Source organism: Rhincodon typus, unplaced genomic scaffold (assembly GCF_021869965.1).
Source record: "Rhincodon typus isolate 14 unplaced genomic scaffold, sRhiTyp1.1 hic_rhity00002467, whole genome shotgun sequence".
In the NCBI taxonomy this organism is placed as follows: Eukaryota; Metazoa; Chordata; class Chondrichthyes; order Orectolobiformes; family Rhincodontidae; genus Rhincodon; species Rhincodon typus.
Window position 1 is genome coordinate 321 of NW_025968105.1, and position 24680 is coordinate 25000.

Below are 24680 nucleotides of genomic sequence, written 5' to 3' on the forward strand. Positions count from 1 at the left end.
CTGCCGTTACAGAAGATCAGGAGGCGAACCAGGGAACTCCTCCTTCCACATGGACTGTTCTGGGCCCTCATGTCATTAAGGGCACCATCTCAATTTTTCTATGCCCGAGTAGCTCTCGCCTGTCTCCCAAGTTGAAATGCCAGCCAGCCATCATTTTGGCCCTGCAACTGTCTCTCTTGCTTCCACTTCCTGTTTGATTTTAACTACCCAATAAACAAACCAGCAGCCAATTAGTCAGACAGCTCCTGTACGCAACTTCTGGCAAGAAGCAGCAGCTCAGTACTCACAAAGTGTCCCAATGTGGACGTCCCTACCGCTCACTGAACAGTCTAGATTGGTTATCTCAAGTGAACAAGTCACACAACACAGAAACAGACCCTTTGCCCAACTTGTCCACGCTGACCAGACATCCCAATCTGACCTAGTCCCATTTGCCAGCATATGGCCCATATCCCTCTAAACTCTTCCTATTCGTATACCCATCCAGATGCCTTTGAGCCAAGTGCCAAGGGAGATGGAAGAACACTTTACACTCACTCATTCATTCAAAGCAAATTAGGTCGATAAGATAATTTTGAACACAGTACAAGTAAATTAAACTCTTATATGTGTAATATACCAGTGATTTTGCATCTATGGCTCCCAATGAGGGTTTTCCTCATCTCATACCTGAGTTTGTTATAGATTGGTTGATAGAAGCTAATCATTGCGTTTGATCACTATCTTCATTATCATTGCATTATGACACAACCTGATGAATTTTGGTCCTTTTCACTGAACAATCTCTATCCGTGTTCTTTTACTCTTCTGTCCTAGATTACATCAGTCATCTCACAAAGAACTCACATCCTTTGTCATCCTGCTCTCCTATCTCTTCTGCTTCTTTTCCATTTTTTTTGTGTTTCACTTATATTTTCACTTTCTCCATATGTTCCACCCCCTCGGTGATGATGGGGGAACTTTGATGACGTTGCTCATGGTAATGTCAAGGGATATGATAAAAGGTGATAACTTAGGTGTGACAGGAAATGTGAGGTAATATAGAAGAATGCTTATTATTATCAACTTGTCTTATAAGGGCTCGTTCATTGTGTTATGAAGAATGCAAGTGTAGCCAATAAATTGAATGGGAAATGTATTATAGAGGAAGCATGGCAGTGACAGCAAGTGCTGCTACACCTAAGTTTTCTTTAGAAATACATGTACGAATAATTTTTGCACTGCATCTTATAACATTGAAGCAACTAAATATATTAACACATACTGTAAGAGTTCCAGAGATAACATGTGGAGTGAGGCGCTTGTTGATAGGCTGAAATGTACTTTGCTGGACTCCCGCTGCCGTGTTCACAATGACATTGCCTCCAACAGTGGCTACAAAGAAACGAAATCAATGTGAATGCAAACTGAAATGAGAGAGGTGCTGAGTCTATCATTATGGATTCCTTGTAGAGCAATCACTTACCAGTCTGAATGCTTGTTGTGCCAGCTGCTGTTTTAATAGCTCCAGGCTGCTGAAAAACAGATAGAAAATGTTAAGTGGAGCAATGTAAATCCCACCCCTATCTAATATACTGTAACAGCATTCACTGTTATGTCCTAAAGCACTATTAAAATGAGTTAAACAACTGACAGGCATCCTTCAGCTGCCTGGCTTCTGAGCTCATTCCCTGCCTAAACCACTAATTCTGTAATTCTCTCTCCCTTTCAAGATATTCGAAAACAAACTACCTCGTCAACCAAGCTTTTAATCACCTATTATATCCATACGTGGCCACCAGTCTAAACATGCTGGTTAATGCTCCCACAGACTACTCTGGGACATGTTAAATTAAAGATCGCGCATAGGTGCAAGGTGCTACTGTTTTTAATGTAACTGATCTGAAATATTAAAGAAACATTTATCAAAGGGCCAAATCCTAATGATATTTGAAATGACAAAATACAAGTCAATGCCCAATTCCCTGCTCAATCTAAAAATGGAGTCACAAATTTCTAACATTTTTTAAATCAAGAAGATCCAAGAGACAAAATAAATGCCTAAATCTAATTGCTGTTATAGTCTCTCACTCCCATATACTAGAAATCAAAAACAACTTGCTCATAAATGGTCATTTAAGCCAGGTCTTAAATGAATCAAACAATCAAAATTAAAGATATGAATACATTAAAATTGTGGAGAAGCGTGATCCAAGTTTGTAATGGCAGATGGGCATAGTTGCATTATCATTGGACTAGTAATGCTAGAGGCCCTGTTTCATGCTCTGGGAACACCAATTCAAATTCCTTTACTAGCTGATAGAATTTCAATTCAGTTAATAAATCTGAAAAATAAAACTGGTCTCAGTAAAGGGATGTGACCATGCATCTAATCAATTGTTCTAAAAATCTACCCGATTCACTAATGTCCTTCATGGAAGGAGCATATGCCATCCTTACCCAGTCTGGCCTCATTATGACACCAGACCCACAGCAATGTGAGCTCTCTCAAATTGCCAGGTAAGCCATTCAGTTCAGGGGCAATTAGGGATTGGCAACAAATGTTAGTCTTGCCAGTGACTTGCAAAGCCCATGAAAAAAATTTAAAAAGCCACACCTAGAAATTGAGCTCCAGCAATTCAATTCTATTCCCTCTATTTCTTATATTTATGTTTGTTTTTAAACAATTTTCTTCAATTGAATACAGGTTGTTGTGATCTGGAAACACTACTTAAAAAGCAAGATTAGAGGTAATTAGGTAATTAATTAATAACTCTGAAAAGGAACTGGATAAATAGTGAAGAGGGAATAAATCTTTAGAGCAATGAGAAAAGAGCAGCTAAGCAGAATTAATGAGGTGGTTCTTATAAAGAGCCAAATTACCTCCTTTGTGCTGTGCAACTTTTATTATTCCTACAACAAATATGCAACATGCACAAGGAAAATCCTCCATGAAAGAAAAGCAAATGAAAACAATCTTTCTTACCAGCACTGTAGTGTTGGTAACAGTGGATGCAGCAGTCTGGACAACAGCTTGAGACTGCTGAAGCACTGGATTCTGAGACTGCGAGCCCTGTTGCTGTTGTGCAGCTGGCTGGGTATTTTGCTGTGCTTGCTGTTGCTGCTGTGCCAGTTGTTGGGCTCTCTGCTGCTCTGCTAAAGCCTTTAAGTTCATTAAAAATAAATGTACATATTATTAATAAATTTTGTAGAAATTAAGTTTCATTCTAATTCTCTTTCATTTCCGATTCCTGGGTTTTTTCAACATGGTTTCTTAGCAAAACCACGAACTGCTTCAAAGGAAAAGAAATGACAAAAGATCTACGATTTTAAATCAGAAAAGTAAGTATAATATTATAGAAATTGTAGTGCAGATAAATCAACATCAATCAAAAGAAAAAAGTCGTGACATCTCAGGTCTAGATTCTTGATCAGAAGAAAACCATACATCCCCAAAAAATCTTACCTGGTCTATTCCCTTCACAAATAATGACTGCCCTTCTATTTATTTGCAGCATTTACAATTCTAGGTATAGCTACTGTTTGTTAACCTGACACCTGAGCATAATTTATAATAAACAAAATATAGCTCAATTTAAATATAATTCTGAACTTGAGAACTAAGATCCCTTTTATTATGACATTTATAGTTTAATTCATATAACTGTGCAATTAAAGGACTGCTATGGCAGCATACTTGCCTTTACCAATTGAGGCATAGTTTGTAACACCGGGGAGATTATGTTAAAGCTGTACAAAATGTTGGTTCGGCCACTGATGGAGGATTGTGTGCAGTTCTGGTCACCACACTATAGGAAGGATGTGATTTGCACTGGAGAGACTGCACAGGAAATTCACCAGGATGTTGGCTGAGATAGAGCATTTTAGCTATGAAGCGAGCCTGGATGGGCTTGGGCTGTTTTCTAAAGAACAGAGAAGGTGGAGGGTGGACCTGATTGAGGTGTATTTGTTTTTTAAAAACAACCTGTTCAGAAATATGTCATGAAACATCTTGAACAAATGGGACTTGCAACAGTTCAAAGGTACTAGCTCTGTGCCAGAAGAGCCCATGATAGAAGGTGTATAAGATTATGAGGGACATGGACAGGGTGAATAGGAAACAGCTGTTCCTTTTAGTTGAATGGTCAATAACAAGGAGACATAATTTTAAGGTGAAAGGTAGGAGGTTTAGAGGGGAATTTGAGGTGAAGTTTTTTTTTTTAACTCAGAAGGTGATAGGAATCTGGAATGCACTGCCTGGGAGGGTAGAAGAGATGGAAAACCTTACAACCTTTAAAACACATGGGTGGGCACTTGAAATGTCATAACAGTTAAGACGATGGATCAAGTGCTGGAAAGTGGGGTTAGTGCAGATAGTTCAGCACTCATTCAATGGGCTGAAGGGTCTCTTCTGACTATAAATGCTCCAGTACAAAATAAAAGTGAAAATTTTATGGATGATGCATTAACATTCAACATATTCCTCAGAAAAAAGAAACCCAAGACATACTGTACAGAATGTATAATGCAATCTTGATAATATTTTACTCAAATATATCTGCTCAAAAGGAAAATTACTGGTCAGTTATGAAAAAAAACCTATCAAGACTCCAGTTAATGTTTCAACCTAAAAATGCAAAACTAATTATTAACAGGCTATGAATTTCTGACAAATTGCTTCAGAATGTGTACTTCATCTTGAGACCTGTATCCTAATTACTTTTTAATATCTGCAAGAAACAAACATTTTCTCTCAGGTCTCCACTGCAAGACTGTATGCCATGATAGATATTTTTATGCAAATACTAACTTTTTTCTCTTTTGATATACGCTCAGCTCGAAGTGTGGCGACCTGGATTGGTGGTAGAGGCTTGTCATAGTTGATTCCGCTAAGATAACACATAAATGTTTACAAATAAATAAGATGATATACATATTGATTACTAGACAATTTTTAGCAATAGCATTGCATAGAATTACACAAAATATACAGGACAGAAACAATCTATTTAGCTCAATCTATGCTAACATAGTTGTTCCATTTGAACCTCCTCCCAAAATTCCTCATGCAACCCTTTCAGCAAAATGCACAATTCTCTCCTCTCTCAGATGCTCATCACGCTTCCATTAAATGAAAATAAGCCCTGTGGTAGCAAGTTCCACATTGTCTCCACTCTCTGGGAAAAGAGGTTTCTTGGCGACTATCTTACACCAACAGATTCTAGATTTGCTCTTCCCCACAACTGAAAAACCATTGTGCAGACTCTTATCAACCTTGTTTGTAACAGCAGCCTAACCCTGTGGTAGCTGGCCGATGGTTGAATTTTGCAGGGAGGTGAATCAATTAAGAAAGCTTTCCAGTTCATCTGCCATTCAATTATGTGCAGTGGATGGATGGAGCAATGAGGACTGATGTTAAAAGGACAGTGCACAGAGAAATGAAGAGCTGTGACACTTAGTACAACAAAAGATGGAAGAGGCTGGATACCAGAAGGGGAAGGGAAGCCCACAGACATGTCACTGGAGGTCCTGGTGGAAGGCGTGGGGAGAGCAGTGGTAGTCTTTGCTGAGGTTGGCAGCGGGTCATGAGTGGAACGCATAACCCCATGTAAGGACACAGCCTTAAAAGGTCAATACAGCCATTTATTTCTTTAATTGGCTTCAACAGAATGATATCAAGTTCTCTTTATTGAAAATTCCCTAAAACACTATCTTAAGGGGTTGTTCTCATTAGTGCAAGCCTTAACTTCGATTTGGGGTGGTAAATTGAATGGTCATTTGTCTTTTTACTGTTCTGCAATGACAGCTTGTTGTGCACTTGCCTTCCTGACCTAGCTGTATTGCTGATATTTTATGGGAACTGCAAACCAATGGAAAAGAGCTATTGCAAGTGTAAACTAGCTCTTTTTTGCCTTAATTATCCTAATTGGCTGAAAATTTCAACCACTGGGATTCCTGACCTCAATGCTGACCCATCCTTGGAAAAACAAGGAGGTGGTGCAAAAATATTGGGTCTGATGTCTTTCTTATCACAGTCATCGCACTTCCTCCTCTCCCTCCTCCCAATTCAACAACAACTTGGGAAGAATCCTCTGTCCTTGCTGTATCTACTTTAAGTAAACAGCCTGTTAGGTCACTGCCTGATCTTTCCATGCCAAGAAAAAATGGACTCCGATTGCTCATTCCCTCCCAACAAGTATCACCCAATCATGTACAAAACAAGAATCTAAAAAGCCAAAACAGCAAATAATAATCCAAGTTGCAGACCTCTCTGCTAACACAGATGCGTGCTTTGGATTTTTCTGAAAGGGATTCATTCCAAGCCTAGAAAACAAAACAAATCATTAGACATTCCAGCAATTATGAAGAGAATACAACAGTGTAGAAATTTCATCTGTAAAAGTATGTACACAAAGTTTTACCGTGTACTATACACTATATATATTTTTGCACACAAATTAGGAACTTAGGAACAGGAGTAGGACATTCAGCCCATTGAAACTGCTCTGCCATTTAATACAATCATTGCTGATTAAACACTTCAACACCTCTTACCCAAAAGTATCCCCATTTATCTTTATGCCACTGATAGATTCCTGATTACCAATCTGTACTTTAAACATACTCAAAGACTGAGCTTCCACATACTTCTGTGATAGAGAATTCCAAAGACTCATTACCCTCTGAGTAAAAGTTATTCTCCTCCCCAGTCTTAGTCCTTAATCGTATCTCCCTTATTTTTAAATTGTGCCCCAGGCTCTAAATTCCCCGACCAGAGAAAATGTCTTATCTGTATCTTCCCTGTCTATTCCTTTCAGTATTTTCTAAGTTTCAGTGAGGTCACCTCTCATTCTTCAAAAGGCCCAGTTTGTCCAAACCCTCTTCATAGGACAGTCCTGCCATCCCAGGAACAAGTCTGGTGAACCTTTGTTGCATTCCCTTTATGGCAATATCATCTTTCCTGAGATGAGGTGACCAAAACTGCAGACAGCTACGGTCTAACCAAGTTCCTACATAACTGAAGCAAGACTTCACTACCCGTGAATCTAAATCCTCTTGTGATAAAGGTTAACATTTCATTAGCATTGCTGACTGCATGCTGCACTTGCAGGTCAGTCTTCAGTGAATTACTGACAAGGATAGCCAGATCCCTCTGCACATCTATGCTTTCTAACCTCTCACTATTTAAGAAACACTAGGCAATCCTGTTCCTCCTATCAATGTAGATAACCTCACATTTTTCCACATTATATTCCACCAACCATGTTCTTGTCCAATCACTAAGCCTGTCCAAATCTTTCTGAAACCACTTTATATCTTCTTCACAACACACATCCCTGCTTAATTTTGTATAATCTGCAAATCTGAAATATTACATTGGGTCCCCACATTGAAATCACTGAAGTATAAATGAGACGAGCTGGGGTCGAAAAATTGATCCTTGCTGTACCCCGCAAGCCACAGCCTGTGAACGTTAAGAGTGACCCATTTATTCCTACTTTTTTTCCATTAGCAAATCATTGGCTCTTAAGGCCTTAAGACATAGGAACAGATGCAGCTCTCAAGCCTGCTCTGCCATTCAATAATCTTATGGCATTTTCCAGGCTATACTGCCTGTTCCACAGGTTTTAATTTTACTAACCAATCTTCTTATGATATGGTCCCCTGCAGAAAGTATTCTGTTTATTCTCATTTGAAAATGACAGTTAACAAGAGTGCATACAGAAATGCGATACAACCATCTGGCTCAGTTGTAAAAGTGAGTTGAGGCCAATATTAAGGTCTGTGTATTTCACAGACATTGGAATACAACAGTGATGATTAGAACTGGCATGAACACAGACATGAAACTAAATCTGTTACTGGGAAGTTAAGGTGAAAGGAAATAAAATATTAGTTATTCCTTTTAGGATGCTGAATGACCTGCCATGCATTTCCAATATTTTCTTTTCTTCTAACCCGCAATTTCATTTTTTGTGTTGCCACCTGATTTAGAAGAGTTTGCATTTTGCACCCACTGGGTTCCCTACTGAAATAGTTGTACACCCAAAAGGGTGCCAATTTTCAGTATTTAGTGAGTTCTACAGCCATTGATGAAACATTTCTAAACAATACCTACAGAATACAAGCCTGTACTTGAAGGCATAGATGCAAAACAAGTAGAGTGAACAGTGATTAGTCCTACCGGACCATAGGGCTGCTCTCTCATTAGAGAGATAACTGATGATGGTTTAACTTGGGGGTCATCAATCCTCAGGCAAGGGATGTGATTGAGAAGGACAGTCCTCATGGTAATCTCAGCTGGTGCGGGAATTGAGGTATATAAAATGTTAAAAAGAAGATTGACAGAGTAGACATAGAGAGGACGTTTCTTCATGTGGGGCAATCTAGAAAGAGAGGTCATAATTTTAGGATAAGGGGTGGTAAATTTAAAACAGAGATGAGGAGAAATTACTCCTCTCAAAGCAGCATGAATCTCTGGAATTTATTACCCAGAATGCGGTGGCCATGGAGACACTGACTAAATTTGAGGGGGAGGAGATAAACATTTTTTATTTGCAACATTGAAGGATTGTGGAGAACGGGCAAGAAAATGGAAGTGAGGCTGAGATGAGATCAACCACGATCATATTAAATGGTGGAGAAGGCTCGAGAGGCTGAATTTCCTACTCCTGCTCCTAGTTCTGATGTTAATGTGCAGAAATATTATTTCATTGAGCAAGCAGCTAATCTATTGTTCTTGGGGGAGATAGTGGAAGCAATTCATTTAGATATAATTTAAATTCTATTTAATTTGCATCTTGGAAGATAGTAATTTGAGACAGGAGGTGTTGTGAGTGCGCAACAAAAGGAAGGGGAGTGTAAACTCTGACTTCCAAAAGGTTCCATGATTGTCTGGATCTATTGTAACTAGCTGATATGAGATTGATTGCAGTCATTTGGCAATAGCTCCATTTAAGTGACTTCCAGGGTTACAAAAGGCAATCTCAGATCAATTTTATTTGTCCGGCAGTTTCCTAATACACCAAAAAAAAGTACTTACATAGGTTTGATTGGCGGACTTCTTTTGCCAGCTATAAGCTTCACAAGCTCAAAGTGGCTTGTGAAAAGCTGTGTATGCATAACACTCTCATCTTGTGCATAGATTTGGCTGGTTCGCAGCGGACGACTGTTTTTGTTCTTCAAATAAAATACAAATACCGTTTTAAGATGTTACAATTTGCATTTGTTAAAGTGCATGTAATATTAATTTAAAGTAATACTACGACACAATGATTTATTAAGGGATGAGCCTACCTTGTAAATGCTTTTTGTCTTTTTCTTTGGATTAGCGTCATATATCAACTGTAAATGAACAAGAACAGAGTCAATGAACTTCTTGCTCATTAGCTCAGTTAAAAATTAGGATTCACACCTTATTAAAATCCTGTCATAAACTGTGATACCATTAAAAACCTAACCAAACTGAACCCTCTCCGAGCTTGAAATTAAAGGATGGAGGCTCTAGACTGTATTGTTCTATCTAAAGTCCGAATATTGGTGAACTAAAACTCTTACTGCATCTTGCTAATATGGACGTCGGGATTTATTCCAAAGCCTCGTATTCTAGTTTATACATTCTTATGAACTAATAACTCCTTCCACACATGCAACATTATCCCTCCTGCAATGTGCAGGTATTTAAAACACAAAGTTTTGTTCAACTTTGGTCAACTTGATCATGAATTTTGGAACGTATTTTCTCTTTTACTTTCTTTTGCCCAAGGTGTGTCCTGAACAATCTCAATAGGTATATATACATATCATCAAAATCCTATACAGTTATCAATAAAGTTTTATTCGCATAGTTGTACAATATATGAACTCCTTGCATCAAAAGCAGCAATGTAGAATTCAAGGAATGGGTTTGTACCTAATAAAGATTTACAGAAATGATCTCTTAATATCACTCTAAAGCTCCTTATCTGCAAATTCAGACTTTAAAGGTCATCTTTCTGCTATGTGGTTTTAACAAATATCTGCATCAACAATTTTATACAATATTTACTGTCACAGTTAAGCTGCAGGGACAGCATTAATTGAATTGCAGCACTTCTACTCTCTGACGTCAGGAATACAACTGTGGGTCATTGCTCCACACTGGCTCATTACTTCTGTTTGCAACAATTCACTTTTCTGTTCAATGCTACGTATTATCTCTGTATCAGTTTTGTTCATTGCTCTTCAACCCATGCAACAACAGAGGTTAGCTGAGTTCCGCTCCTTCTTCCGTAACTTAGCACTATGCGGTTCTTTTTCTGGTTCTGCTGAATGCAACCCATTGCTTGAAACAATTGTTGCTGATGGTCTGCAACAACTGCATGAATTACAACAACAAAAATTAAAAGTGCCATCACTTAGCCTTTGCTCTGGGTTAACTTACTTCATGTGTTGAATGGCACTACTGCACCATCAGCAGGAATAGTGGTAGTAATATATGGAAACACTCTGAACGCTCTGCTGTTGTGCACACTGTATCATTGCTACATTTTAAAAACAACATCACAAAGATCATTAACACAAAGTCACACATGCAGTGAGCTAATCTGCCTCCGAAGCAAAGTGAGCCACACATCCGCAGACGTGGACTAGATGTGTATCTACTGTAAAGCCAGTCCTGCACGTAACTCTGATGTGAACCAGAGCATCTGTATTAGATTCTTCTGCAGATCAGATTTTAGGAGTCATAGCAAATTCGGTATAGAGTGGCCATTTGGTTCATTTTTCCTGTCAGTGTTGGGCTTTTAACTAATTCTATCTACCCTCAACCCATTGCCTGCCTTTTCTAATGTTTTAAAATTTATAGTCTTTGCTTTCAAATACTTTACCAATTCCCATTCTAATGATGTTGAAAACCTTGCTACAATTGAGCCATTGTGTGAAACATTTCACATTCTAATTGATCCCTGGTTTGAAAATAGTTGCATATATATTTCCCTTTAATCTGTCTGCCCTAAGCTTCAGAAAGCAATGGCCCAGATCTTCTAATTGGAGCAAAGGTAGACAGAAAGATGTGCCGGGGAGCACTCAGAAGTCCTGATGTACTGACTACCCAGGAATTGACTGGGAAGTTTAGACTTTCGCTGCATAATTTCTCTGGAGTCTGGAAACTTTCAAAACACTGAGCTCCAGGGCAGGGTGGCTAAAACGGAGTGGAGTTGCAAACAGACTATAAATTGCCTATGCTCTGAAAATTAATCCCTATGTATCTGATCAAGTAAGCAAATGTAGCATATGGACTTTCAGTTCATCCTGAATGTTGAAACATTCAAACTGGCAAATGCATTGTTATAAAAGGTGTAACAGTGAAGTGTCTTTTACCTTTCCTTCTTCCCTTGGTATTATCACATTTTCATATCTGTTGCGACACTGTTTAGGTGACCGGTAAATGCGGCTGCAGGAGTTAACTACATCACTGACAAGATCCCAGTTTGGTGTGTGCGCCGGGGAGATAATGGCTAGGTTTAAAGGCAACTCCAGCAACTGTTTCACAGCCTATCAGCAACAAACAATAAACAATGAAATAAAAATTGTGCCAGTAAAAAGAAAGCCATGAAATTGTTAATGTATTTGTTGGGACACTCGACACACAACCAGCAAATCTTCTACTACATTAGGCACTGGGCTGTTAAAACACTAGAGACGGATTTGGAGATAATACAGAAATTCTGAAGGGTCCTGACGCGAAACATCAGCGTTCCTGCTCCTCTGATGCTGCCTGGCCTGCTGTGTTCCTCCAGCTCCACACTGTTATCTCGTACTCCAGCATCGGCAGTTCCTACTATCTCAGAGATGGATTTGGCTCCTTTAGAAAATACAGGTTGACTTTCCACAGAGGGTTCTGCTGATTACAGAATCACCCAGCACCGAAGGCAGCCATTTGTCCCAATGTTCTTGTGTTAGCTCTTTAGCCACCTCTTTTTCAACAGTCCTGAAAATCTAATCCCTTCAAGTATTTATCCAATTCCTTTCGGAAAGTTGTTATTTTATCTATCTCCATCTACGTCGATATTTCAGATCATTATAATGCACTGCAACAAAATATTTTCATCTCAACTTCCTGCTTCTTTTATCAATTATGTTAAATCAGTTTCTTCTATTTAGTGTCAACAGAAATCCTTTCTTCCCATCTTATCAAACACTACATGATTTTGAATTAATTCAAGGAAAGAGGCTATTCTGCCCTCTATGCTTACTGGTTCTAAGCTTCAGCAAACAGAAACAATTTCTACTTATGGGATTTGTGGTGCTTTATCATCATACTTTTATCTGATGCTAAGATTATGTTTAAGTATTAAAGATGCAAAGACAATTCCACATACATCCCATCTTTTCTAAGAATAATATTCTTGTAACCTTGAGGTCAGTTACAGAACAGTTCACCATTCATGCTGAAACACAGAAATTATGTTGAGTATTTTTTAAAATATAAAAACAAGGGAATAGAAATTTATATTATGCACTGATAGCCAGAGACAATGATTAAGTTGGGCTTGGATTTTTTTTTTTTTTTTTTAAACTTTAATTACATAAATGGCTTGATCCTGCACCATACCTCATCACCATGGAGAACAAATCCCCAACTCTCCCATGCCAATGGCCTCTGTCCCTCATCTGATGATGGTCTCTAACCCACCCATCGATTACTCAGGACCCCATCCTTCCTCCAGTCATTTATCTTGTCACCCAAGTTTTCCAGCCCTCAGATGTTTGCAGCAAATGTTGACCAAACATGAACAGAGGATTACCTGCAGCAAAGCCCAGTCCTCACTGATCAGCCACTCAGGGCTGTCTGTCCCACTATCCACTGGAGGTTTAGTCAGTGTGGGCAGCGGTTTAGCAAATGATGTCTGTTGTTTCATGAACATGTTCTTCTTCTGATCTTTAGCTTCGCGACGCATCTTGAGCATGCATGGTGTTGATCTATCAAACAGCGAGCGTGGTGGGGTGACTGGCTCTCCATGCCGAGCTTTCTTGAACTTCTTTCCAGCAGCTACAACAACAAAGGTCAACTGGTTTCACTTTCTAAACGTATAAAAAGCAATATCAGACAAATGTTCTTCATATAATTTGTCAGCATCCCACTCTGCTGCGAGTGTGTGGCTGTCCTCCTTTCATATTGCCTATACACCACAGCAACACACTATTCAACCCAACTTGCGTGTGCCACTGGTCATGTTCCACAACAGCCTCCCTTTAACCTACTTCATCTCACCCCATCACCGTATCCTTCTATTCCTTTATCTGGTGCAAGAGACCAAAACTAGAAGACATAGGTTTAAGGTGAATGGGGAAAGATTTAAAAGGGACGTAAGGGACATCTTTTTCATGCAGAGGGTGGTGCATGTATGGAATGAGCCACCAGAGGAAGCAGTAGAGGCTGGTACAATTACAACATTTAAAAGGCATCTGGATGGGTATATGAATAGGAAGGGTTTAGAGGGATATGGGCCAAATGCTGGTAAATGGGACAAGATTTCTACAGGATATCTGGTCGGCATGGAGAGTTGGACTGAAGGGTCTGTTTCCATGCTGTACATCTCTGTGACTCGTGTTTACCCAGCTTTCCTGTAAATGCAATAATACTATTCACCTCAACATTCACTGACCACTTTTGAGTAAAGATGTTTCTCCTGTATTCCCTATTGGATTTAATTGTAACTACCACAGAATAATTTCCTCCACAAGTGGGAACATCAGTATAACGATGACATGTGCGTGCATGTGCGCGTCTATTTATGCGTGTTTGCGTTTGCACATCTGTGTGTGTGTAAAAATCTGCAATTAAATAAGATCTGGCCTAATGGCAACCACTGTAGATTGTCACAACAAATATGAATCACAAATTTCCTTTAGGAAAGGATGGCAGATTTCCTTACCTGGCTTGGCCTACATATGACTCAATACTTAGTACAATGTGGTTGATTCTTAACTGTCCAGTGATGCCCACATTCCAGTGGATCCATGCTGAGGCCTCAACTACTTACAATCTACACTAATGTAGACCAATTAAGCCACCCTCTTAAGCTGTGATACTCAAGGAAAATATAATAATATTACCAAACTGAAGGAAGGCGCTAACTGTATTTTTGCCATATTTGCTGATGATGCAAAGCCACGTAAGAAAGCAAGTGTGAGGAGGCCACAAAGTGATATATATTATATATACACACACACACACACACACACACACACACACACAATATCTATAAAAAGTGAGTGGGCAAAAATTGACGAATATAGTAAAACGAGTGGGTTTAAAATTACCGAAGGTCTTGAGAAAAGCAATGAAATGCATTGTTACTTCAAAGGCAGTTTCATAATGCACCAATTTAGTTGAACACAATGTCCACTTATTACACTGGTACCTCTGAAGCCATATTGAGAGCGAGAAGATCAAGTATGGATCCTTTATTGTTGAATATATGATATTCAACTAAGTTATACCTCCTTCCACATTCTTTCCTCCCCACTGATTTGGGAAGCACAATTCTTACCTGTTGGATCCAACTTTAGCCTCTTGTGCTCCTTCCGGACATAAACTGGGGGTAGTTTGGATTCCAGAATAGGCGTAGTGTCATACAGCAGGCACATTACAGGATCCATGTAGATGTCATTGTCATCTTGGGGTGGCGTTGGTGGAGTCCAAATCTGACACAGAGAAAAGAATGTTACCACCTCACCTTTAAATTATGTGACAACTCAAAATTATTTGGATGAAGTGTGTGGAAACTCACTGGCATTATTTCAGTCTGGCCATCCTGACCTTCTTTCACATATTCCTTTATCGAAAGGAAAGAAAATAATTGAAATCCTCTCACTGATAAGACAGCACAAATCACTTTATAATCACCTTTTCATGATCAGATTTGCTCATTTATTTGCATTGCATTAGCATTAGAGTACAAAAACATGTCATCCAGCCAAATTCATCGGCATTGGTGATTCTGTTTCATAAAAACATCAGTCCAGTCTATTGTTTAACCCAATTAGCATATTCTTCTACTTCTTTCACTTCACGTGATCATCTCATGTCCCTTTAACATCAGCAATACTATATACATCAACTACTCCTGTGATAGCGTGTTCTCCAATCTTGCCACTCATTGGATAAAGAAGAATGTAACGGCACTGCAGGTGCATTTACACTATATTGACTGCAGCAGGTCAAGAAAGCAGTTCATCACCGTTCTTACAAGGACAATTAGAGACAGAATGAAATATTAGCGCAGCCAGCAATGTCCATACCCCCAGAATTAAATCAAAAAGCAATGCCTACCTTGTTGTAAGCATCCTCCCGACTGTATGTGAACAACACATCATTTTCTTCATCCTCTAGCTGCCTCTTCTTTTCCTCCTTCAGAGAGTGCAAATGTCCAAACTCCCACACTCGCTTGGCAGTTTTTATACGATCCTAACACAGCCAGAAATGACAGGAGTTAAAGTCATTTTTTCTAACACACGTACATAGTCTCGGTATGTTTGAAAACAACTTCCAACATCTTTATTTCCAAAACTGTATATTTGACTTGGCATTTCCATTGCTCAGAGTTTTAATTTGAAGACATCTGCTGCACTAATAATGCAAGTTATACCTGTCATAACCACAACAAATACTGAAGTGTTCATGTACTGGTTTAGCAATCCAGTAAAAGGTTCAAAATCTACATGGCATGCCATGAATTTGAGCTCAATATAAAATTAATTATTCAACACACTGATTTTTCATAAAAGCCCAAATAATTCTTTATTATTCAAATCAAACCATTGCTTCTTTCTACAAAGACAATTTGTGAATCAGTATATTTAACACTGGACATATGGTCAATCTAGGAAAGGACAGGTGACTTTGGAACCATGGTTGCCAAATCTCACCCCTCACCCAGCTGAGGGCTTTTCTCATCTCATATGGGTTTGTTATTAGTTTGTGATAGAGATCAATCACTGATTAGTCAATACCTCCTTTCTCACTGTATAATGCAGCTGCCAGGATGTAAAAGGTGAACTTGTTGGACAGTTCTGATGTTCAGAGAAAGAAATCATTCACCCTTATCCCCTTACCCAGCCTGACTCCAGTCCTATAATGGCATTCTTGACTCCGACGCCTTTAAATTAACCAACTCAGCAACCATCTTTAAAATGGAAACAGCCCATCTCATCAGTGAATGTGGTCATGCCAACTTCACCCAGATCCAGAGAACAAATTATAAAAGAACCATTTCATTCACACAGTATCAGGTGCAAACACACGGAGTTTAATAGATAATGGGCCAAGGAAAATGTTCAGTATTGTACTTACATCTGGTAGTCTCTGCTCTGCTGGAGTTATAAATGTCTGCGTGAGCTCCAAATAATTCATCGCATACTTTTCAACTGGTGTAAGCTGTGGAAATAATTACTTGGATTATTATGCCAATTCATCTGGAGCAAAATTGAAAGTTCACAATCGCTAAGTTCACATCACTCGGATATTATTGTGACTATTATAATCATATCAATGTTCAACATGCTCATGTTCAAATTCATCTTGCGTACATTTATTTTAAATTGTGCATCTGTTAAACCAAAGGGAAAGGAGTTCAATCCAAGCACTTTTAGGTTCTTGTACAATAACATCACTCCCAGCCTAAACAGCTAAAAATCCCTTTAAACTAATAAAAAGGATACTATAAGTTGGTTTAAACAATGAAGCATATTTTGGAGATGTCAACTTGCAGAAGGGAGAAAACAGCAGTAACATCTTGTGCTGCTCAGCAAGGGAGCTACAAAATGCAGATTCGTTTAGCAACTTTCTAAATCCAAGCTTTTATAAATAATAGCTTGGCTCAAGGGGTAGCAGTCTCATTCAGTCAATATATCATAGATCCAACTCCACCTCACAAGCTTGACCACAAAATCTTGACTGATACTTAACTGCCATACTGTGATAGTGTTGCACTGCTGACACTCCTATCATTCAATTAAAATATTCAGCAGTGGTTCTCGCAGTCTTTTCAGATGAATGTAAAAGGTTAACACAGCATTATTTGAATATGTAAACTAAACATTCAGTCCATATAAGTATTCCATTTGTAAATGATTAAGCACGGCAGTTCATACAAGTAGTCAAGGAAAAACAGACCTGAAATGCACAACTATCAATAGTGAAAGTATAGGGAGGAGAAGCACTTAAAGAGGCAGGAACCGCAAGAATAAAATGCATGGGATACAACCGAAAGAGAGGAGAAGCAGGAAGTTAGGATATTCAGTGGGGGGATTTAAATATATGGAAGAGGGCTTAAGCTTAAAATCTAAAGCATGAACAATTAAGCAAATGACACACAATTAATTGTAAGTCAGAGTATACACTAAAAGACAAAATTTCTATTGGTTTTTTAAACACTCATTAAAAGGCAAGTCAGAAGCATTAAAGTAAACAATAACAGAAATACTGTACAGGCTGATTTTGGTGCCATTCAGATGTAAAAATTAGTAAGTGCTGACCAAATCCAATTTATTCATTTAGAAAAATGAGGCAATTGAGATAAATTAAAGATCTGATACCAACTTTAAAGGAAGGAAGTAGATACATTATTGACTAAAACAGAGTCAAGGAGTGAAAGGATTCATTGTGATCCCATTTTGAGGCTTGAAAATTGTCATGATCCCTCAGGGAGAATCGTTTTGGTAGGAGTTCAGCTGTTATGACTTGGTCAGAGCTCCACTGTGCCCATTGCTGCCTAAGAGCTCACAGCCCCACCAGGGGGAGCCCTAGGTCAAGCAGTAGAATGAAGCTGAAGCCACATTCAGATTATCCATGAATTTATTAAATGGTGGACTAGGCTTGAGACACTTAATAGGCTAAATCTCCTCTAATTCATACGCTCTTAAATTGGAAGGTTTATAGACACTAATAGATTTCATACAACTGTTGTCATTCAATTTGGTCAGAAGTCCACTGCCAAGTCACCATTACATGCATCAGACTCCTCCAGGAGCAACATCAAAATCTTGCCATAACCAGGTACTGGAGAAATGGACTTCAAACCTATTTTCATCTGCTTGTTCCTCCCAGCTTTGAGAGACATTCACACACACGCACCTATACAAGCTCACGTTCACTCTGTCGCACCCTGCCCCCTTGATTTTCTGCCCAAATTACTATTTCGCAGTCCACCTTCAACTTGGTGTTCACGCTGCACTCTTTTTGCGTTAATGTAAGTAATATTGAGCAGTTTTGTAAACTAGCACATCACACTGGGACTCAGATGGCTAACAAGCCTAATCAGCACAGTAAATACTGATCCTAAAATCATGAACTCAGTTGTCAGCCACTCACTAGTTTCAGAGAAAAATTAAGTTACAAATTAGGCATAATTTATCACAGTCAGTGACAGTAACAACTATCCCTGCAGGCAAAAAAAAATCATAAAATAATTCTGAGAATGATATACCAGTCACCATTTATAGTGAATTTAAAAGGTTGAAGGTGATCTTTATACCAGTAGTTTTGAAGATTGTTTACATAAAATATTCTCTGGATTTTAATGCATGCCATGAGCAATGAAAAACACCTCCAATACATTAATCTCTCAACATTCCATTTGTACAAAGTGACATTTTTAGCAAACAATAAATGACTCATCAATGGTATCCAAACTAACAGCATTAGGGTGACTAAAAGCTTGGTCAGTTTGAAGGCACACTCTAAAAGGAGAAAGATACAGAGGTTTAAAAAGAGAATTCCAGAGCTTAAGGCCCAGTGGCTAAAAGCAAGGTTAATAGTGGGGTGGGAAAATCAGGATAGTAAAACAAAGATCAGAGGGCTGGAGGGACAATGTCATACGAAAACAACTAAAATTCTAATACAAATACACCCAATCGAGTCATCTTGGCTCTTTGGAGTTGAAACAAAAACTGGGGAAATAGCAATGCCTTGGTGCAATACTTCAACCAAAGTCTACCTGCCAACCAGTCAGCACCTGTTTACAGTATAAATTGTTGTTCCCGTTGAAATTTTGCATTCTCGTGTGTGTTCTGGTGAGTGCAATTCAGACAGTTTCAACAGCCTGTCTTTTCAGCAATTACATTTATTTCTACATCGAGATATTGTTGGACAGGGGGCAAGTGTAGGTCAGTATGTGAAAGGTTTGTGAGTGAACTGGGCTTGGTGCAAGTAGTGGTACTTTCTCTGGCCAGTAATCCAAAGGCCCAGGCAGACACAGTAGAGGCATGGGTTCAAATCCCACCACAGCAGCTGATGAAATTTAAATCAAATAAATAAATCTGAAATTAAAATGAAGTCTCAGTAATGGTGACCATCAAACTACTGTCAACTGTTGTAAAAACCCATCTGGTTCACTAATGGCCTTTAGGGAAGGAAACCTCTCATCCCTACCTGGTCTGGCCTACATGTGGCTCCAGTTCCACAGCAACGTGGTTGCATCTCAATCGCCAACTACCAATTACCCTAGCAAAAGATTCAGCTCAAGAGCAAATAGGGAGGATCAACAAATAGGGGTGGCACAGTAGCTCGGTGGTTAGCACTGCTGCCTCACAACGCCAGGAACCTAAGTTCGATTCCACCCTCAGGTGACTGTCTTTGTGGAGTTTGCACATTCTCCCCGTGTCTGCGAGGGTTTCTTCTGGGTGCTCCGGTTTCCTCCCACAATCCAAAGATGTGCAGGTCAGGTAGATTGTCCATGCTAAATTGTCCCATAGTGTTCAGGGATCTGTAGGTTAGGTGGGTTATAGGGGGATGGGTCTGGGGGGGATGCTCTAGGGGCGATGTTGACTTGTTGGGCCGAAGAGCCTGTTTGCACCCTGTAGGGATTCTATGATTCTATGATCTATTTCAAAATGCTGTTCTTTCCAGTGATACCCACATCCAATGAAATAATACATAAAAAGGAATACTTTAACAACTACACTTGTTAGGTACCAGTAGCTCAGGATATACCTAACAACAGCATAGCTTTAAAGTTGATCTTCAGCGTCAAGGTGCTCCATGAGGTCAAAATGCTCAGATAATCACAACATATTTAAATCTTTCAAAGCAACACACACTGTGACAAATAGGTGTAAGGGAAAATTTTGCTGGGCTCTGGGGAAAGAGCAAAGGGATTGGATCTAATTGGATACCTCTTCAAAAGAGTCAGCACAGGAAAAGATGGGCCAAATGTTGCTGTTCAATAAAGGCAGATTAAGAAACAAACCTTATAAAGCAAACAGAGAAAACAAGTCACCTGCTCAACGAGTGCAGCCAATTCGTCCAAGTATGCAGGCTCTTCAGTGTTGGTACACCTGCGTTGCTCCAAAGAATTTCCAACACCTTCCCTCAGTTCTGCCCTTGCTGTCTGTCCCAATCTGGCGTGATCGCCACTTTCCTGTTCAATGCTGTTCAGTGCCTTCAGAAAACAGAAAGCAGAATTTTATTAAAAGGCACGTTTTCAATTGAAGGAGGTTCCATTAAAAAGGCGCATATGAGTAAGCGCAGTCTTCTGTTGAACTGTTTTGGGGTTTTAGGAAATGGGTGAAATGTGCAGCAAGACATGAGAGCAGCAGTCACCCATATAGCATCTCAAACCTGTCCTGTCACTCAATAAGATTATGGCTGAACTTCTAACTCAACTCTACTTCCTTGTCCTATCCCAATTCCACTGTGTACTTCTTACTTGATTAATCTCCCCTCATCTCATCTGCTTCAGATCTAAAGTACCAACTACAGACACTGTGGTGCAATAATGAGGGGGAAGTCACTTTGACACTTAATTTGAAGAGGTGGTGACATGTTCTGGATGATGTTGAGCTTCTTCAGTATTGTTGGAGCTGTATTCATTTAGACAAGTGAAAAGTATTTCATCACACTCCTGACTTGTGCCCTCTATGTCGTGGACAGATTTTTGGGGTGTCAGATGGTGAGTTATTCACTGCAGTATTCCTAACCTCTGAAGTGCTCTTACATCTACTGATGTGGTTGGACCAGTTCAGGTTCTGGTCAATGGTAAACCCTAGAGCATTGACATTGGAGGATTCAGGGATAATAATACTTTGAATATCAAGGGGAATTTGAGACACTTAGAAAATCTCAATGCAACCAAGCAGATTCATCATGGTTTTATGAACAGGAAATAATGTTTGATTAATTTGGAGAGTTTCTTGAAGTAGAAACAAGCAACATGGATAAAAGGGAACTTATTGGTGTAGCGCACTTACATTTTCAGAAAGTATTTGACAAGGTTCCCCATCAATTGTTGCCTCCTACACTAGGAGCTCTTATTTTGTACCGTAACATATTAGCATGGATACAGGATTAGTCAGACAACAGAAAACAGGGCAGGCATAAAATAGGTTATTTTCAGGTTGAGAGGACGCAATAAGTAGAGTGCCCCAGGGATCAGTGATGGGGCCTTAACTGTTTACAATGTCTTGGATGAAGAGGGCCAAAGGAATTGTTACTAAATGTGCTGGTGACACAAAGAAAAAAGGGAAGAAAATAAGTTGTGAAAAGGATGTATAGAATCTGCAAAGGGATTTGGATATGTTAAGCGAGTGGGCAAAAATTTGACTGATGTGAGAAAATGTGAACTCCCCCACATTGGCAGGAAGAATAGAAAAGCAACATCTTATTTAAATGGACAGAGATTACATAACTCTTGAGGTAGAGGGATTTGCGTGTCCCGGTAAAAGCACAAAATGTTAGTATGCAGGTACAACAAGTGATTAAGGCAGCAAATGGAATGTTGTTTATTGCAAGGGGAATGAAACATGAAAATAAGGACCCTTTACTACAGTTGCATAGGGCACTGGTAAGACCGCACCAGAAATAACATGAACAGTATTGTTCTCCTTATTTATGGAAGGACATCATTGCATAAAAACTGTTTAGAGATGGTTCACTTCACAGATTTCATGCATGAGAGAGTTATGCAAAGGTGAAAGCTTTGGCTTGTATCAGAGATCAGAAGAATGAGACGTAATTTATTGAAGCATAAGAGATCTTAAGGGAACATGACAGGAAAGATGCTGAAAGTATGTTTGCCCTGCAGGGCAGACTAGAACTAGATGGAGCAGTCTAAAAAATATGGGGTCTCCCATGTATGACTGTGATGAGGAGAAACATTGTCTTGAGACTGTGGAAATTACTACTTCGGCAAGCGGTAGAGGTGGGGTCATCGGATATTTTTTAAGGCAGAGGTAAACAGTTTATTTACTAACAAGAAAGTCCAAGGTTATCAAGAATAGGCAGCAATGTGGAGTTGGTGTCACCATTAAATCAGTCACAATTTTATCTAATGGCGGAATAAGCTGGAGGGACCAAATAGCCTACTCCTGCTCCTAACTAATATTCCTGTATGAACATTAAGTTACTGTGTGAATACGTTATACACACACTTGCTAGTTACACCCTTCTGTAAATGCCATACAAGGAATGCATTCTATAGTATAACAGATTGAAAATTAGCATATCACTTTTCTCCAATGCAGATTGACATAGTACTAATAACAAGGAACAGACCATTCACAGCCCAACTAGTTTGTACTGGAGATAATTCCACACTCCACAATTTATTGGACTTCCTCCCATTCCTTTCTTTCTAATTAACACACTTTAAATTTATATATTCTGCTCTGTATTAAATGGTCAACCCATAAGAACAAATAAGTTTTAAAATAGTTTTCGAAAACTATTAATCTGATTTTTTTCAGCATACCTTAAATATTTACCCATTGCCCTTTTAAAAAAAAACAATGCTTGGTTTCTTGAAATAATGGGTAAAAGGGAAGAAAAGTTGAATATTTTATTGAAATATCTTGAATATCTATTTGGGAGGGTGAGGCTGTTGATAAAGAATCACTATTTACTCTGAACATGTGGCAACAGCAACACCTTGTGGTCACATTCCACCTAGCTCTCAAAAACAGCGCAACCAATTTATTGGTCAATCTACATCACAACAACCTGTGCATCTTCAAAACAGCAGAAGGTCTTGAGATGCTTCAGGGGAGTGGTATCAAACACCTAGCACATATATTACCTTCTTTGTGCTATTTCTCTTTGTAGAACAATACTCACCACTGAAACATTGTAGATAGTAACTTCACTCTAAGCTTGATGAATTTATTCTCTCACAAATATAACACAGAGGTGCATGAGGAGGCACTAAACGAACAGCTCTGCCACCTCATAAGGAAGGTTGAACGTTCAACCATATCTAAACAACAAGGGAAGCATATGGGGGCAGATTTCCCAGTCTGATGCAGGAAGATGTGGGAAGGAACATTTATATACAAAAAACTGTCATAAGATATTTTTTAAAAAGTGATTTTACAAACAGCTCGTGTTTTTTTCTGTTGAAGGAAGTTGTAGACTTTCAAATAAGATCACCTGCAAGCATAAAACTGACAAGCTTGCTCTAAAATTAAGTTAGGTCTGTATGAAGTATTGTCTCTCACTTATCATGGGTGATTGCATGTGAATGTGTGATGATTTCATTATACTTCTGCCAGTGAAGTTATAATCCCATCCACTGCAGGCCGGGTAGGGTAAGAGGCTTGCAGCGAGACAGCATTTACAACATGATATATAGACAGATATATAGACAGATGCAATCTCCGTAAAGAGGACCAAAGGACCATTTAATACAGGATAAAACGCATCATTTTAACATGAGGATGGAATTATATTTACACAGCTTCATCCAGCTAACCATATAGAAACAGCATTATTGAAGGAGGAAAAACATTAACCTGCCTTCTTTACTCTCAACAGTGGCTGCTGGACAAGCTATTTCCAAGACTTTCCAAAAGCTTTTGTCCAACTTGGGAAATGAACAAGACATATTGAACAGATTGTAACAGTACGCCAGTTACAAAGCTAACAATTAAATGGGTTTGAATACCTCCAGGAAGGGTTTGGTCTCTTTTGGTGAGATTTGGTTTGCTAAGGATGGCACCTGAGACAGCACAACAAACTCCTCCGTCTTTAACTTTGACGCAGTCTCTCCCATGAAAGCAGGAATTTCAAACAAGTCACGGACTGTTTGCTGCAACAAAATGTCAGAGTTTGCACTGATCATAAAAAGTTCAGGTAATCCTAAATATAATCACTCATTCTGCAGCTAACAAAGAAGCAATCCTAACATCATTGAAAATAATCAGCACATGCAGTTTAAGACGGTCATCTAAACTTCCAAGATGGCAAATAAACATTTTGCATAGACGTAGTCTAACATACAGATGTCAATTCTTCAGCTCTCAGCCAGCTTTAAGAAAGATCAGGTCAGTTGCAATTAGGTGGTACTTACACACAGAGGCAGACCATTTGTTCAAACTAATTTCTTCAGATACAGTGTGACTGGTCGCCAGGATCTGTAGCCCATCCTAACTGCCAATAAACGGAATGGCTTGCTCAACCATTTCAGACAGCAGTTAAGAGTCAACTATGCTACCACGGGTCTACAGTCACAGGTAGGCCAGACTGGATAACGATGGTGGATTTCCTTGCCTATATGACATTACTGAGCCAGATGTGGTTTTACAACAAACCATTGTGATATACATTCCTCCCAATTTCTCGACATCACGTGTACCTCTACGGTTGGCACATGGCAGCACTAGAGACATTGGAAGTGAATGCGTGGACACATGAATCAGTGTGCATGCAGCCCACATGGATGCAG

At 39.1% G+C, this 24680-nt stretch overlaps 1 protein-coding gene across 1 annotated transcript; it reads right to left on the bottom strand.

Moving 5' to 3' along the window:
• Window positions 1–1264: 1264 nt before the first annotated feature.
• Window positions 1265–24094, bottom strand: LOC109920319 (E1A-binding protein p400; the record flags this gene model as incomplete). Its single annotated transcript, XM_048593194.1, has 15 exons — window positions 1265–1374; window positions 1466–1514; window positions 2966–3142; window positions 4790–4868; window positions 6247–6303; window positions 9023–9159; window positions 9277–9324; window positions 11341–11514; window positions 12768–13012; window positions 14517–14670; window positions 14757–14801; window positions 15299–15433; window positions 16319–16402; window positions 20244–20405; window positions 23901–24094. Coding segments are annotated over 15 exons (1850 nt in total), but the record flags the coding sequence as incomplete, so codon positions are not given.
• Between the last annotated feature and the right edge of the window lie 586 nt (window positions 24095–24680).